This window comes from Daphnia pulex, chromosome 12 (assembly GCF_021134715.1).
Source record: "Daphnia pulex isolate KAP4 chromosome 12, ASM2113471v1".
Taxonomy (NCBI): Eukaryota; Metazoa; Arthropoda; class Branchiopoda; order Diplostraca; family Daphniidae; genus Daphnia; species Daphnia pulex.
Genome location: NC_060028.1, coordinates 1,671,078 through 1,687,610, shown reverse-complemented (window position 1 = coordinate 1,687,610; position 16,533 = coordinate 1,671,078). Strand labels below are relative to the sequence as shown.

At 42.9% G+C, this 16,533-nt stretch overlaps 3 protein-coding genes across 4 annotated transcripts; 2 read left to right on the top strand and 1 right to left on the bottom strand.

Annotated features, from left to right (window-relative positions):
- Positions 1–2,367: 2,367 nt before the first annotated feature.
- LOC124209016 (glutamate receptor-like) lies at positions 2,368–4,215 on the bottom strand. The gene has a single exon (XM_046606887.1). It carries the CDS (start codon positions 4,213–4,215, stop codon positions 2,368–2,370), a length of 1,848 nt encoding a protein of 615 aa, XP_046462843.1.
- A 2,390-nt stretch (positions 4,216–6,605) lies between these two features.
- On the top strand, positions 6,606–8,467 carry LOC124209304. Its single transcript, XM_046607248.1, has one exon. It carries the CDS (start codon positions 6,637–6,639, stop codon positions 8,455–8,457), a length of 1,821 nt encoding a protein of 606 aa, XP_046463204.1. The 5' UTR covers positions 6,606–6,636; the 3' UTR covers positions 8,458–8,467.
- Positions 8,468–11,625: 3,158 nt separating this feature from the next.
- Positions 11,626–16,019, top strand: LOC124209302. Of its 2 annotated transcripts, none has more exons than XM_046607247.1 (6): positions 11,626–12,046; positions 12,609–13,043; positions 13,565–13,684; positions 14,578–14,784; positions 15,599–15,788; positions 15,862–16,019. In XM_046607247.1, exons 2-6 carry the CDS (start codon positions 12,926–12,928, stop codon positions 15,974–15,976), a joined length of 750 nt encoding a protein of 249 aa, XP_046463203.1. In that variant the 5' UTR covers positions 11,626–12,046; positions 12,609–12,925; the 3' UTR covers positions 15,977–16,019. The 2 variants fall into 2 exon arrangements, with proteins under 2 accessions (XP_046463203.1, XP_046463202.1); XM_046607246.1 differs by having other exon boundaries at positions 11,707–12,046; positions 14,566–14,784.
- The last annotated feature ends 514 nt before the right edge of the window (positions 16,020–16,533 follow it).

The following is a 16,533-nucleotide window of genomic DNA, read 5'->3' as shown; positions in this document are numbered from 1 at the left end:
CGCGCGCGTTCCAAAGGCTAAATCTGTGATGAGATCTACGATTGGTAAGTTTGATCGGCCGAGTTCGTACATCGTGAGCAACTTTGGCGTGGGGTAACATCGAGAAATATGAAAGGGGGAATAAGGGCAACTGACAGTCAAATTGAGACAGTAAAGGTTATCAAAACTTCCAGGAAACGGGGATTCTTTATAAAGTCATCTGTAAAGTGTGGTATCTGTCTATCAGAGTGTCGCTTTCAAAAGGGAAATAAATTGAAACTGAAGCGACTACTGTGTTTATACCTTGTATCGCCATGGTAACGGAAATATTGAAAGGGATTTTCAATTGAATTTCTCTATAGAGCAATCGTCGCTGCAAAAGAAGGGGAATAGGGGAGAGGGGGGCCAGTTGGCAGGGTCACTTTTTGTGAATTTATTTGAATTTTTTTACCACAATTTTTTGCAAATTGAATGATTGAATCAGATTCAGATTTCAATTCTTTATGAATTGATCGTATTTGTTTACAATGTTCATTTACACGAAATTGTTAAATTGAGAAAAACTGCAAAAAAAAGTCTGCCTACGTGCCCCACCTAAGGGGTAAGTTGGCAAGTGACGATTCTCCATTGCTCCAAAATTTCTAGGTCGAATTTTGAAAACTTGAAACTCAGCATCTCGTGAGAAATCTGTATGCCAACATGCCCCTCAAAATTTCTGCCAACTTACCCCATAGGGTGCTTTTCGAACAAATAAATTGATAACTAAATAACTTTTTTAATGTAACTAAATGTCGGGTTTATTTTAAAAATAAGAGAAACATTAATTCTTGTTTGCTTGGGTTTTCTGACACTCTTAGAGTTTTATACTATGAGAAAAATGAAAAGTGCTGAGAGGCCGAAAAAAAACTTTTTGCCGTTTTTTTTCTTTTTGCTATAACTCCTGTTGGGGAAGTCGTATACTTTTGAAATTGTGTATGAGTAATCTGGGTGTTGTCTTACATATTTGGTGTAAAAGGCTTGATTTGTTTTGGTCTGTAAGGGGTCTAACTAGCAAAATGCCAACTTACCCCACCTGCCAACTAGCCCCCCTCTCCCCTAACAGTTATTGCGCTAACGTCGTTGAAGACGAGTATATTTATAGCTAACAACGCAATGAATTTTAATAAGCAATTCGCAGATCGATCCGCGTTCGAAAGGTAAAAAAATGATTGACGACTATAATTGAAAAATAAAAGTCCGATAGGAGTTTTAACAATGAGTCAACCACTCAATGAGGCCGGATTTGGGGGATTTGGTGGTTTTTGACATCAGTTTTCTTGCAAACCAGACCGTTAAAAAAAACCTATTTTTCAGAATGAAAGATTTTGCCCCCTCTACAGATATCTCGCCCCGTTTTTCGATCTGACCTTTATTATTAGAGATATAAACGTTAAAAAATGTAGAAAATTTTACGCCATTTTCTAAAGATTTTCGCCATAAAAAAACTTAATTTTGCCACGCCATCTAGCGGCCGATTTTAAATATGCAAGGAAAATTCTTCTCGGCTATGGAGCAGTTGGACATCCTGCGTTGCCAGGTCTGGAAATCTCATTTGTGTCCAAAAGGGCCAATCAGCGTACAGCCTCTTTAAAACGCTGTACGCTGATTGGCCCTTATTGGACACAAATGAGATTTCCAGACGATGTCCAACTGCTCCATTTAGAATTCTTTCAAAAATAATTTAATTTAACAATTATAAAGTTGTATAAAGTTGGTATTTATTTTGTTGATTTATATTTTCAGAAGAATTTTCCCTCGCATTTTTTAAATCAGCCGCTAGATAGCATGGAAAATGAAGTTTGTCATGGCGAAAATCTTAGAAATGGCGTAAAATTTTAAATTTCCAAGATTTTCAATCGTTTATACCTCTGCTAATAAAGCTCAGAGAGAAAAACGGGGCGAGAATCATCATATCTTTAGAGGGGCAAAATCTTTTAAATTAGTTTTTTTTAACGGTAAAAATTTTCAAGAAAACTGATGTCAAAAATTCGAAAAAACTGTACAATTTCTGGTGGGCCTCTTTCGGCCCCTTTAGTTTTTCTTAAATCGTTAAAAAACTACGACAGCTAGAAAATCGCGGATTTCAGCATTCGGTTTTCCGCAAAATTCCGAATAAATTGGTTTATTTGGGGATTGGCTGCGATGCCTCAGTCACCGTTTCCCAAAAAATGAAAACCCCAAAAACCCCCAAACCGCAGCCTCATTGAGTGGTAGACTCATTGTTAAATTAATCGCATTTCAAGAAAATTAGCAAAAAAGAAGAAAAGCAATTTTCTTCTCAGAAGTTGAACTCAGCAAAAGGATCGTCTAATTTATAATTATTAAATATAATTATTAATTTAGGGAATTTTAGATTCGGCGCATTTTCATTCGGTTTGACAACAGTTCTCCGGCGAAAGTCATCGCGGAGATGAGGACGCCAACCAGTAGCAAAAAGAATCCGCCCTGGAGATTGTCCAGGGAAAAGGAAATCAAATTGTTATTATTTGTCTTCGGATTCCATTTGTCCATGTTCTTGGCGAACTGCAGCCGGTGATAGTCGACCAGGCCGGTCTCAATCAAGCGCTGGATTTCCTTGTCAACGTACTTCTTCAACTGGGAATTCTTCTGCAGACCCAGGGCCACTCCGCTCGGCATGATCGAGTCCCTCATCAAGTGAACTTTGGGTCCGGCCGCCGTCGTCGGGTACATGGTGGCCGCCATGTAGAGAATGTTCTCGACGTTGGACTCGGCGGCCCACAGGCCGGAGTCCACCTGCACGAACATGGCCGTGAAATTGTAGCTGGCGATGATCTCCTTTCCCAGGATTCTCTCCGTCTCCGAGGTGGCGTTCAGCAGGTTCTCCTTCATGAAATCGCCGAAACTCGTTTTCTTCAGCGGACTGTCCACCAGCTGCTGGAACGTGTCGATCGGCGGCGGCGTGAAGGGAAAGGTCATGTGAGATATCAGTCCCGAACGGTAGCCGGTCGTCAGGATGAGCGTCCCGAACAGCCACCAGATGAGGAAAATTCGATTGGCGTTGGAGTTTATGGTCTGCGGCTGCACCTGGACGTTCATCAAATTGCCAATGACGTAAAGGCAACAGAATGGCAAACTGGCAAAAACGTAATTTTCACGCGACGACGAAATCGACTGCTGCCAGCTGGCCACGAAGCGCAGCATGACGGTTATCGTGGCGGTGGAGACGATAGTGGCCGTCCAGGTGGCCACAGTGAACGGGTAGAAGAGAGCCGTCCATTTGGGGTAGGGCTGTGGAGCCGGGACGAGAAACGATTCGTAACTGAACTTGTAGATGGCCGAGTAATCGATGAACTCTTTTCTTTTGAGGAGGAGATAGAAATTGCCGACGGCCATGTCGGCCTCTTTCCGTCCCAGAATGCCCAGAAGTCCGGTTAAAATCAAAGTGCCGTTGTCCAGGGTGACGACGTCGCCCCACATCTCGTTGGGCAGGGCCTGCACGTAGTCGTAGGTGAAACCCAAATGCTGCGACATGAGCTGGACGAGGGCCGGCTCCACTCCGGTGATGGCCGAAGTTTGGTCGTCGATGATAGAAGCCGGACGGCTATCGATGGCGGCAACTTTCAACTTCCGACCTTTCAATTTCCCTTTGAAGTTGAGCAGCAGATCCTTCCGGTTAACAGTCTGACGAGGTTTCAACACGATCGAATGGACGACATCGTTGACCGTCCAAAAACGGATCTCGACCATCCGCCCGGGTCTCTCCAAAACGGCGAATAAATTTTCATTCTTGGCGTCGACTATGACAGCTTCCATCTCCCGAGTTGTTCCCTGTGTAAGGACGACCAGCGCAGTGTGAACGTAATAAAGATCTTTGACTTGGCGATAAAGCGATTGCAATTTCCTGGGTTGGTCGGAAACGATGACGACGTTAGAGCACACCAGTTCACTTTTCGGCCTAATGTCGAGACTGCCACTGGACGAGGTCTCCAATAGCGTCAGAGGATAGGGGTAGTCTTTGACGAGCATTTCGACCAGGAAATCGTTGGCATCGGCGTCATCCGGTTGGGCGGAGGAGTCGAAAACGACGACAATCGCCGGACATTTGGGTTCTTTGAGGGCCGAAATGACTTCCATCACTTTTCGGCGCTCGTCCAGTCGCCAAGACCCGGCGACACGGCCAAGCTGCAACAGCGAAAAGAAGACCAGAACCAGCAGGAGCGCTTTCAAATTCGACATGTTGACTCGGTTCCAATCGGCGGTTGAATGTTTGCAGCCGTTGAGGATATGTTGGTGAAAGACCCATTTATATACTGTAGTTGGCAGCACGTAGACGGGAATACGTTAAAATGTTTCGTATACTGTTTCAACTGACTTGATTGGTTTATTCCAGGTGAGTCTATTTATCGAATATTTAGAGGGGCAACGAAACCGGATTTGTGTACGTTCCATCTGTGTGAAAGCTGAAATGTTTTTATCAGATAACAAAGGGACCAACATTGTCCATTTTCTGTTGTATAGAACTGCGCTACATCTCAATTTGAATACGGTATAAATGAGCAATGAAATCAATGGATAGATTGTCTTTATTCCGCTGGATGTATAATAGCCTATAGTCTGTATTGCGCGTTATAGCCTACTACGTACGTATATGCGCATTACACTATAATACTATGGAGATTAGTTTTTAAATATCAATTGGTTCTCCAGGAACTTGACGCATGCAAATGAGCTGCTCTCCCATTCTTTTCTTATATCGCAAATGCCAATTATATACTGTGTACGTGTACGTGCGGATAGTCTGGATTTCGAAACTTGTCGAATTGTTGAACTGGAAAGCCGTCCTTGTATACATTTAAGGACAAAATAACGAGATATCTGTAAATTCCCATTTTTGGCTGCGAAATTAATTTATCCGTCGAAATCGATCGCCCTTATAAACTTCCATTTGAGTAGGAGAAACGGGATATGAAATGGTGCGTGCTGGACACAGTAAACTATGTATAATATTCCCCGCTGGTCGACTATATACTAAATATAGAAAGCGGAAGAGATTCCTGGATTATTCAATCATATAGCCATCCAGCGAACGACAGCAATCTGCTATATAAATATAGTCTCGATTTCCTGCTTTTCACTTTTATTGTTGGCAATTGCTGCGCATACAGCGTGTGTATATGTATACATACGCAGACTTGTATAACGTCCACCTCTTGGCGGAGTGAAATGGCCGGATGTGTGGGTAAAGCAACAATTGTTCGCCTCCGCTTCGACCGCTATAAACGGGAGAAAACCCACAATTATGTATAGTTTTCACGCACTGAAATATAAAAGTGCATAGGCTCTCGCAATTGTATAGCAGTTCGCTTAATAATTTACTTGTTTTCCATTTGACGTTGTGCGCGCCAATTATATAGTCCAAGATCCTATACAAATTCCGTCCCTATATCCGCACAATTTTGCGAAAAAATGATTATACATTTGATGAATGAAAAATGCTAAAGTGCAAATAATTCAGTGGCGGGTTTATGCGTCATATACTATCATCAACACGGAAGCCCAGAGCGCTAAACAGAGTGTCCGTTTTGTTATATTTACATTTTGTCATTATGGTTTATTTTTTGTTGCGCTAGACGGATGATTCATCTGTCATCTGTGTGAGTCAGCTGCGTGTACACAGTAGCTATATAATCTGGCAGACATAATGTGGTTGATAATTAATTAGGCCTATATTTTTGGTTATGGTCCGCTGGCGCAATTATTCTTATTGTGTGTCGAGAGAAAGTACCTTTTTTTTTAATGATTCACTTTCCCTGTTGAAGAAGTTATTTTTACAAAAAAAAAACATTAAACCCTATTTTAGAGCTTTTATACCTTCTTCCTGGCTATCCCTATAATAATTGTATATAGCTTTTGTATAGCCTGTATTTTATTATTTCCACCATTTTCAAAACTTTCACTTTGGATGAGAAAGAATCGGTGAAAAGGCAACGGAGTAATTCGCTCTTACAACTGAATTTGTTAAGAATTCTACTAGTTCCAAATCACTTTTCTTTTTCTCTGACATTCCCTACGATAGGTCCCTATACAGCAGATCGATACGTTTGACTTGTGTTTTATGTATTGTCCAGCGTATATGCTCTCCCAATTACAATGAAATGCGTCAACCGTGACCGAAATTTAACGAGAAGTCATGAAAGATTCACGAAGAAGATCCCTCCTACCAAATTATTACTATTGTATTGGAATTGAGTATAAAATGACTCAGCATTCTCTATAGGTACTACGCAGTTCTCTGTCTTATATTCGGCCATCGATCGTGTTGCGTTCGTCGTTTTGTTTCGCTGCACGGAATAACCAACAACTATTGAACGAAACGGAAAACAAAAAAATGTGTCCTTGTTTATTCCGCATTCTGCATATGACCTTATTTACCGACTTGTGTACGCAGTTGATAAATAATTCAAGATAAGTTCTTATTCCGCCTTTTTTACTCAATTGCCATTTCTTCTTCACGCATGTCCAGCAAACAAAAGCCTGACATTTATTCCATCAAACATATGCGCAGCGCTCAGAAAGCTATAAAACGGACGTGTTAGTCCTCTCGGTGTACCATTAATTAACACGGACCTGTTTCCTGAATTTTTGTTATTATTCGCCATGATTTTAATTCGCTGGTTATTCATTTATTTGGCCGTCAACCCGTCGACGATGGCCCAGCAACTCGTTGAGGTGATACTCGACATTTCCGAAAATTCCACTTGTCCAGGAATAATTGTAGCCCTTCCTGGCCAAGAACGGACAGAGAAGGAAGAATTTGTGCTGGACGAGTTGCTGAAAAACAGGTTGAATCGACCCGTCACTCTGTTACCTCATCGCGAAAATTGCTGGCCAGAATTGAGAGAAATCGTCTGTAGCGACGCTGTTGTTGTTCTCCTCCGAAACCGGACGGCCGAGCTCCCGTCAATCTACCGCCAACTGCGCAACTGTTTTCACCTCAACAAATTGATCGTGGCCATCAGCAATTCCACCCGCCAATCCGGCGACAATTTCTTACAAGAGCTGAGGAACGAGCGAATCTTTTTATTAATCGAGTCCAGCAACTTGACACAAATTCTGAGATGGTCCGTCAGCCGAGAGAGGGTCGTCATTCAACAGCATCCAGAAATCGACCAAAGTTATCCGGTTGATTCGTTTAAATTATCCGGGCGGCATCTCAAAGTGGCGACGCTTCACCATCCGCCGGCCGTCGTGATCCGCCCGTCCAACATCAGTTCAGAGGTCGCCTTATCGGTGGACGGGATCGAGCCGTCCGTCATGAAACTGATAGCCGACGCATTGAATTTCACATTCGACTACGTCGTAGCGCCGGCCAACGAAATGTGGGGCGAAATAGTGGTGACGGACCAACAGCCAAAGGCCAGCGGGAATCAAACGGTCCGTTTCACCGGAATCAGAGGCATGTTGGCGCGACAAGAGGTCGATTTGGCCTTTGGCGATTTGTACGTCATACGAAATTGGCTGCCTCACATGAGCTACAGTCAAATTTACAAGATGGACTACGACTGTTTCGTCGTGCCGGGCCCCAAGCCGCTGGCCAGCTGGATGGCCGTCGTTCTGCCGTTCTCCGTCAAAACCTGGCTAGCCACTTTGGCTTCGCTGGCCCTCGTCACTGCCGGACTGGCGGCCATGTTCGTTCAGCCCAATCGATCGGCCAGCCTCGGCTCCTCGTTCCTCTTCGCCCTGGGCCAGCTGCTTTGGATCCAGCAGCCTCGATTCCCGGACGGAAAGGCCTCGTCGGCCAGCCTCTTTCTCATCTGGTCGTGGCTTTTCGCCGCCACCATCCTTTCGACCGTCTACCGCTCGGGCCTGATTTCATTCCTGACCCATCCGTTCGCCCAGCAGCCCGTCAACACCATCCAGCAGCTGGTGGAGAGTCCGCTCAACAAAATGATGTTCTCCGATTTCTACAAAACGGTCCTGATCAATTCGACGGACCCGTTCCGTCGCCAGCTGGGCCACCAGCTGCGGACGACCGACAACATGAGTCAAATGCTGGACTTGCTGCAGACCGGCCACTGGGCCGTCGACTCGTCGCTGGACAGTTTGAATTATTTGATGAACAATCAGGAGCAGACGACGCTGGACTTGCACGTCATGCAGGAAAGACTTTTCCCCACACGTTCGTCGTTCGGCCTCCAAAAGGATTCGCCGTTAAAGCCCAGAGTCGATTCGGTGCTCCAGCGGCTCATCGAAGCCGGGCTGGTCGACTACCACCGCTCCTATTCGAATCAACCGTCGGCCGGCAGACGCTCCGTGCTGATGGATGGGAAAAATAACAAAACGGCCTTGGCCAGTTTCTCGCTGACGAATCTGCAAGGGCCATTCTACCTGCTGGGCATCGGCATCTTCGTCTCGACGCTGGCCTTCGCTTCCGAGTTCGTCGTTTCCTTATTATTATTTTCCGGAAGAAAGAAATGAATAAACGAATTAAAAATGGCTTATAATGGTTTATTCATATGATTTAATTCTCTTAATTCTTTTATCTATAAACGGGCGAAATTTTAAAATGCTTATCGTCGCACACGAGCAGTCAACGCGCATTTATTATGGCCGCCAAGGTTGGAATCTATTGTGTGCAGATTGTGTGTTGTGTTGTTTGGCTGTGAGATTTAAACAACGACATTTGTTTATTTTAAAAGATAACACGGATAAGGCAGATGGTTCAGCAATGTCGAAAGTTCAATTGTCCTTTTTATTTTGATTATTTTTAAAAGAAAGAAAAAAAACCCAAAGTAAACGTCTCGGATAACATTGTGTGAAAAATAACTGATTTCCCTCTCCTTTCTAGTTATTTAAAAATAAATACAACTATTACCATAACACATTCCGGCTATTTGCCGTCAGTATGGGCCAAGGACGTTTGCTATAGACACAATAGAAAACGAAATACGAATTTTTTTATTATTTTTCCGAACACAAAAAGAACCTGACCTGTCCTAATCGTTGGGAGATTTCTTCTATTATTTCTTTAGTTATTTAATATCCTCATCCCACTCACCTACACACATGAGAGACCAGCCCCCCTGAGCACCCCCCTTTGCAAAGTAGTATATCTCGTCCCCTTCACTGATGTTGTGGGACCTGTGGGGACCATAGAGTGGACCACCTTGAGGTCGCCTTATATGCCAAGGCGGATCTGTTGTAGGGCTCGGCATTTTTTGTAAAATTCGAAATGGGGAAGTCCATTTTATTTGCAAAGACAAGGTTACGTATGTGCGTGCATACCGAAATGATCGGTTGACCCTGCGCTGCTGTGTGACCAACAGTCCAACCTTGAGCTCTACATCCGTTTCCATTGAGGCCGCTGACCAGTTTCAGATGACCGAGAAACGGTTAACTGGAAACCCTTTTTTTATTTTAAATTTCAAATCGCCAATTTTCTCTTGGCGGTTTTTTTTAGAAATGCGATTTGAAAAAAGCGGGAAATTTGAATTGGTTAAAAAAAAATTGGAAATGATGAGAAAATTGTCAAATTATACCATCAGGCGATATATCATCTCACCAGATGCAAATCATATGCGAAAAAAGTTTGGACGATTTCACTCTCAGCGGTTCGACTGGAAACATTTTGAAACCGAAAATTTCAGCCGTGTGCTGCGCTGGTTATTGTTCCTGATGCTTTCGACTGTAGTACACTGCTGCGCGTGTTCCACATATGTGTGTGTGTGTAAGAGCAGCAAGGGCGGCCTTGATCGACATAATACCCACCCACCTTCCCCGGCTGGCTAAGGAAAAAATGAAATAAAATAAAATAACAAAACTGGAAACCGCTAATCACGTTCACGTTGTGAACTGCGAAAAACCGCTAGCGCGTGAGCGTTGCACGCGTAAACCTGATTTCACTCTCTCGACGCAAGTAGGGAAGTTTGCGTTCTTTCCTTTTTCCACATTTGTGTTTGTATTTCATATCGATGGCTGGCTGGCTGCAATGCAGCCCTATTAACTTTGTTAGTTGTTGTTGTTGTTGTTGGTTGTGTTAATTATTAGTTTTGAGCGCTTATATACTCTCTACTGGACATGACCGATATGCTGGCCGACTGCGTGTCATCACGTCCCCAAGGAAAGTGAAACTCGGCCGATGATGGAAATGGCACACAATAATGACCGGTGTGTGTCCTATTACGCTATAATAATGGGCAGCCTGGATAAATGATGACGCAAAAAAATATAATTCGTAGACGTTGAAAAATATGGAGAAATAAATACAAAAGAGGAATTAATGATCACCTTGAATTATAAGCTGTCATAGTTATATGTATACATAATACCCCACGATCTCATTTGGGAATGGCAGTGCCAGGAACAGGTCTCCCAACTGGGTAATACGGCGGCATTCATTTTTAATCTGATAGATAATATACACAACAGTCCTACCTACCTTAGTCTGTATACAGGTATGATTTTGCACGTATGTACACAGACTATACAGAGTCAAAAAAAAGAAATACAAAAAATCGTGGATGAGAAAGTGACCGACCTCGCCCTCAATTCCCTCGCCGTCATTCAGTCCGAAGTGCTTACTGCTTATAGTCAAACAGAGCTAAAATAATAAATAATATCCTTCGCTGATTGTTACGTGTGTTAGGCTACATCCTGCTGTGTGACGTTTTTCCCTCTATCCCCCGAAAAAGGACAAGACAGAAATAAAAATAAATGAGGTTGTTGTGTCAGAAAATAACAACTCTATTGAGAATTAGTCAGCGCTTTTGATAGTAAGAATTAAATGCTGATTGGGGTTAGAAGAAAACAGATTTAATGTATAATAATAAATATATAGGAAAAGCAATGCAAGTCAATTGCGCAACCAACTTGGCGATGTGAGAATTATCATACCTGCAGGGAAAAGTTATTAGAAAGAGATGCGCGTTCTGGTTTAGTATAACCAACGTCGAAATCATTCGGTTTCCCAATTTTAAATTTTTTTTTTTTTTTTTTTTAACGTGTGGCATGAAAAAGATACGGGCAACAAGCGACAGTGTATATGTATATGCAGCAATAATAATAATCCGAGAGAGTGAAAGTTTCCCTTTTTTTTCTTTATTTTTATTTTTCTGGGCTTTTTATATTCTACATTCGTCGTCGTGTCCGACGTCGTCGCGTATCGGTCTTACTGGTTTATTCATTTCTCTCGTTCTCTCTCTCTCCGTGGCCGCCGCCCGTTCCGCTTTTCTGCATTCTTCATCATCAATTTGCTTAGTTTCTTTGTTTCTCCTCTCCGATTTCTGTTCATAAAACAATCAAGGCGGACGCCTTGAAATATTACCTCGTTTTTCGATTTAGAAGATTTTATTATTTTAAATTTCCCGCCAATTTCCGTATATACCCTCTTAGGATTCCCACGAGTATTACGTTAACTTTAATATCGATCTATAATTTTTTTAAATCCCCAAAATAAAATAAAGATTTAAAAATTTCAAGCTTTTAGTTGAGCTCTACACCCGGAATACCTGCTCACCTGTGCGCACAAGCGCAGGTAAAATAAAAAATAGACTCGACCAGACAACCGAATTTTGATTTGGGCTTGTCGCCGAGTCTGCTTTGTCGTATAATACGCACGTCTATAAGAAAAGAAGGAGAATGAGAGAAAAGTCTGATGATGGAACGAAGAAAAGGAGAGTCGAATAAGAGAGAGAGAGAGAACTGGGTTCCCCGTGTCGAGTGGCGCTCGGCATTTCATCGCCATTCAGTTGGAGAATTTCAGTCGAGTCGGTCGGTCGGTGTAGTTATAGCACACGCCCAGTCTCTCTCCCGCGACTCTCTCTTTCCCTCTACGTGCGACTACCACCTTGCCCAGCATTGAGTCACCCGTCGTCATTTCTTGTGTTATCAGCTGGCCAACAGCACCTCGTGTGTTAAAATTCACTATACACCGTGTATGCTTGTATAGTTTTAATTGCATTACCGTCGAGTTGCCAAAGAGTTTGCCAACAACCAACGGTCGACTGATTTTCTCGTCCATCTGACACACAGCAGACGGCAACAACAACTGTACAGCAGTGTCAAAAGGGTTAGTTACGTTCACGTTGACAGCACCCAATCCAATTTTTCGAACTCGTACAAGTGCTGGCCATTATTATCGTTTATAATCTAATCTCTTTATATTTTCTCTCCCGAACGAGTTGCTATTGTTGTAAGTTTCTTTGGAAAATATTTTTGGTTTGGCCCATTTGCCAACAGCTGAGCTATTGCCGAGATTGGCTCATCTTTTATCTTTTGGTTATTTCTCATTTGATTCGGTTGGATGAGATTTACAATCTAACGTGAGAAGAAGTTGGTTAATAGATTACGGAGTTGCCAACACGAAAGAAACAAATGTTGATGAATAAATCAGCAAACAATCGAAAATCATAAAAACCGGCTTTCACTTGACGGTGCTCTCGCTGGACCCTCATCTATCGATTGCGTTGTTTTTCCATCAAAAAATGTGTCCAGCTCTCCCGTTTCCAGATTTTTCGACATTTTGTGCTTGTGCTAACACTGAATATTTCTCATGTCATTTTCTATTTGCTATTAATGAATTTAAGAAAAAAATAACTAACTTTCGTTCTTTCACGTGATTCTGTTGACAGGGCGAATCGACCAACAACATTTCGGAATAATAATCTATCTCAAACGTCATCAGCAGCGCAGTTTCATTTCAACTTTGGCGCTGTGTACGTCCGTGTTTGTTTGGTTGTTTGTCTCATTATCGGATAGCGATACGAGACGAGAAGTGGTTGACCCCGCAAGTTCGCAATGCGACCTCGTAGTGGATTCGTCTGCCAGCAGCCGTAGCCGTTATTACTGAGAACCCGTTCGATCAAATTTATCATCCGCGGAATAATCATCGTTTTACAACACAAGTGCGCGCGCCAAATTTGAAATCGAATCGAATCGAACGGACGTCATGGAACACTCGGCTCTTCAACCGTCTGCCCATTTGGCGTTGGTCGAATTGGCCGCCGGCGCTGCGGGATCTTCATCGTCATCGTTCGCCGACAGGCCATCCAAAGTCAAACTCGATGGTAATAACAAGCAACTTTTTTTTTTATGTTCGCGTTCACATATTTCACGTTCTTGCGTCATGTGGGCAAAAAAGTTATGTGCTGCGCCCTCTGGTGGTTTTTTGTTTCTATTTTCGGGACTGCAGCGCGTGACGTCAATCGAAATCGACCTTCAACGCTGAGTTGCAAGTTGCATCAAACTGTTTTCCCTCACCCACCAACCCCAAAAAATTTGAATTTTTCGATTTCTTCTTCTCAGCGGGAATTTCAAATGTTTTAAAAAAAGCGAAATTATTCATTTGTTTTTTTAAGACTTTGCCTATCTGGGCCGGACTAGATACACATATGATCTAGTTACACGACCGATTTAACGGTCAAAGACACTTTAAAAAAATAAAAACGCTGACGTTATCAATACAACATGTCCGACCTAGCGGATGTATTTTATAGACTCACGCGACGCGTGTTGTTCTCATGGCCTTTTTTTTTTTGTATTTTGTATTTCATTTTATTTTTATTTTATTTTCTTCGGGATTTTCCAGACGCTGCCGCTATTCATCTGGGCGTGAACGGCAGCGGCGGCGACGACCCTTTCTTCACCAGCACCGCCTCAAGGTTAGACCTGGAGCCAACAACAGCCGGGCCTCACGAACTCAGTCCAGGTAAATATCTCTTTTTCTTATTCTTCTTCTTTCTTCTGACTATTTCTTCACACATCTCTATGGAGGCCCTCCGTGTCTTTGTAGAAGGTGCGCTTCTTCTTTTGATTATTTTTCATCCGGACGGATGGATATGACCGCAACACGGCACTCTCTCCCTTTCGTCCGACCTTGAACACGGAGAGGGCCGCCGAGAGAGTTTGTTTCTAGTTTCCAGGGGGTTGAGTCCGGGTCTTATGTGCGCGCCAGGTTTAAAAAAGCAGATGGGAAAAACAGAAATTTCAGAAAGGCGAATGGTAGTGGAATGGCGGAACGAAAGAAGAAGAAGAAGAAAAGGGAACTACAAACATGGATGGCCTCCCTTATATGCGTTTAAGTGGATATTCGAATAGAGGAGAGAGAATACAAGAGTGGTGCACGACTGGACTGTATAGAAATACGTTCAAACAATTCAAAAGTAGCAAAAGAAAGAGAGAGAGATAGGTGCTGACCTACTTTAGGTTATATACTCTCTGAAAGTGATTTTACCTTTTTGGTTGTTAGTTGGTTAAACTCTGTCGATTTCAATCCTGGGGGGATGTCCGCGGAGAAGAAACAAATGGGGCCGATTGGTTTAATTTGTGCTAAATCAGCTGACACTTCTTCCGTTTCAATTTGGTGAAACAAGTGGAAAACGCACGGGGTCCCGCGTGATCAAGTGTCCTATTATTCCCGTTATATATTTAGTACGTGTCGACTTTCTCCTTATCAATTCTTGGGTTGGAAAAAATAAAAAATAAATAACAAAATGAATGGAAAAGGCTTTGTCGCTTAAAATGTTCAAAGTGGAACGACTGAAAATATTTTAAAAAAATAACATTTTTATTATTTTTCAAAAAAATTTGATGGTGACGCAGTTGAATTGGCCGGAGTCATCGTAGCGGCGGCGCTCATCACGGCGGCTCTCATCGGCTTCGGCATCTGGATGCACTTCCGGCGGAAGAAATCCAAGAGCCAAGAACTCAACTCGGCCACAGGCGGACGGATGAACGGCGGACCCAATCACCACCCAGTGGCTCCTCAAGTGTCGGTCATCAGCATGGAAACGGACGTCCGACCTGCCGGTGAGTTTGCCAGCCCAAAATCCTCCAACTCCTCCAACTCCTCCACCATGCTGGCCAGCAACTTGTTCCGTTCCCGTATCATCGGTTAGTTCATTTAGTTTATCGATTTGGTTTCGTCGGAGGCCGTTCGTCCGTGCTCGGGACTACCACGGAAGTGTGAGATGATTTCAAAAGTCTCAGCTGTTATTCACCAAGGTCAGAAGGAAACATAAACAAGACGATATAGCTGCAAGGTCAAAAATCAAATAAGAAAAAGAACTGGACATCTATCCGTTTTTTTTTTTCTGGCCTTTGTTAAAGAATAACAAGAGCTGCTGGCCTTGGGACAACGGCCGCTTTGGTCCATCCAGTTCAACAACAACAGCTCAGGTAAAAGAGAAAAAAAAGGTGCCCGACAGGCTGCAGCTGCTGGCCAGGAGTTCAGCCAAAGTGAAAGGGGAATTGATTTCAAATACGGAACAGGGTCCAAGGACGAAAAACGTTGACCCCGCACACAAATTATATTACCTGAGCCTCTGGTACACATCGATATAATAGCGGTTAAACTTAAAACCAAAAAATAAAATAAGAAATTTGACATTGAAAGTCTACTCGCAAGAGAATCAAATTAATTCTGGGGTCACCTCGGTACTGAAACCGGTTGCACCGGTTCCGCCAATTTATTAATTCTGTAACATTTCGTGATGTAAATCTTTTTTTGAATTTTTTTTACAGTTATAAAACGAAAATGTGTTCAACCTTGTTGCAGGCTAAACCATGATATAATTTCAAATGTAATTATAATGTGTAAATTTGGGTTTTTTTTATTCTTTAGCCGTTCGACAAAATAGTTACGGCAGCACGGGATACATCGGGTCCCTGGGCCCTTACCGCTCGGACGGCGTTGGCCAGTCAGAAGAAGATGAAATGGGATCGTTCACCGATTACGGATCGATCGTCGGCTCGTTCCCGCCGTCGCCGGCTGGATCCTTCCGCTCGGCCATCGACGCTCCGGGATTTTCCAGGTGAATTTTTAAAAAATCTCAAATGTCAAAATTTGAAAATGGTTAATTAATTTTTGAATTAATTTGATGACAGATCTAGAGCGGGGACGGGGACGTCGTTTGCCACCGTCATGTCGTTCGGTTCGTACCGCTCGAGGGCCAGCAACACGGCGTCGTTCCACACTTGCGTCGAAGAGGAATTCTCGTGAAATCGTCGTGAATTGAATTTTCCCGCGCGGAAATAGTGGCGGGAAAAATTCGAAAATTCGAATAGAGGAGTTCACATCGAAGTCTAGTGGAAGGAATGATTCTGCTATACGGAGATTCAATCAGTGTGTCGTCGCGCGTGCCTAATAATTTATAACTAGTGTCCTTCAAATATTGAATTCATTATTATTATTATGAAACTATGGGGGGGTTTAATATTTCTATCATCGAAAAATAAGTCTTCCAAAAACTCAGTGGCTCTTTCATGATATTTCGTGGGTTAATTCTCCTCCATTCCGACTCGACCGCTGTCGTGTGCCAAAAGTTACATAAGACAATCATCAAAATCATCGACTGTTTTCTTCTCTTTGCTATAACCGAATTCCCTGCGATTCGAATTTAAAGATATTATTCATTTTTTAGTGGCTTGAAAGTGACGTGCAGTTAAAGCAAACTGGTGTAATGTGAATCGGTACAAGGGAATCGGGTGAAGTAGAACACAAGAAAAGAAAAAAAACAAAAACAAAAGCCAAACGGACCCGCGACTAATTTTCATTTG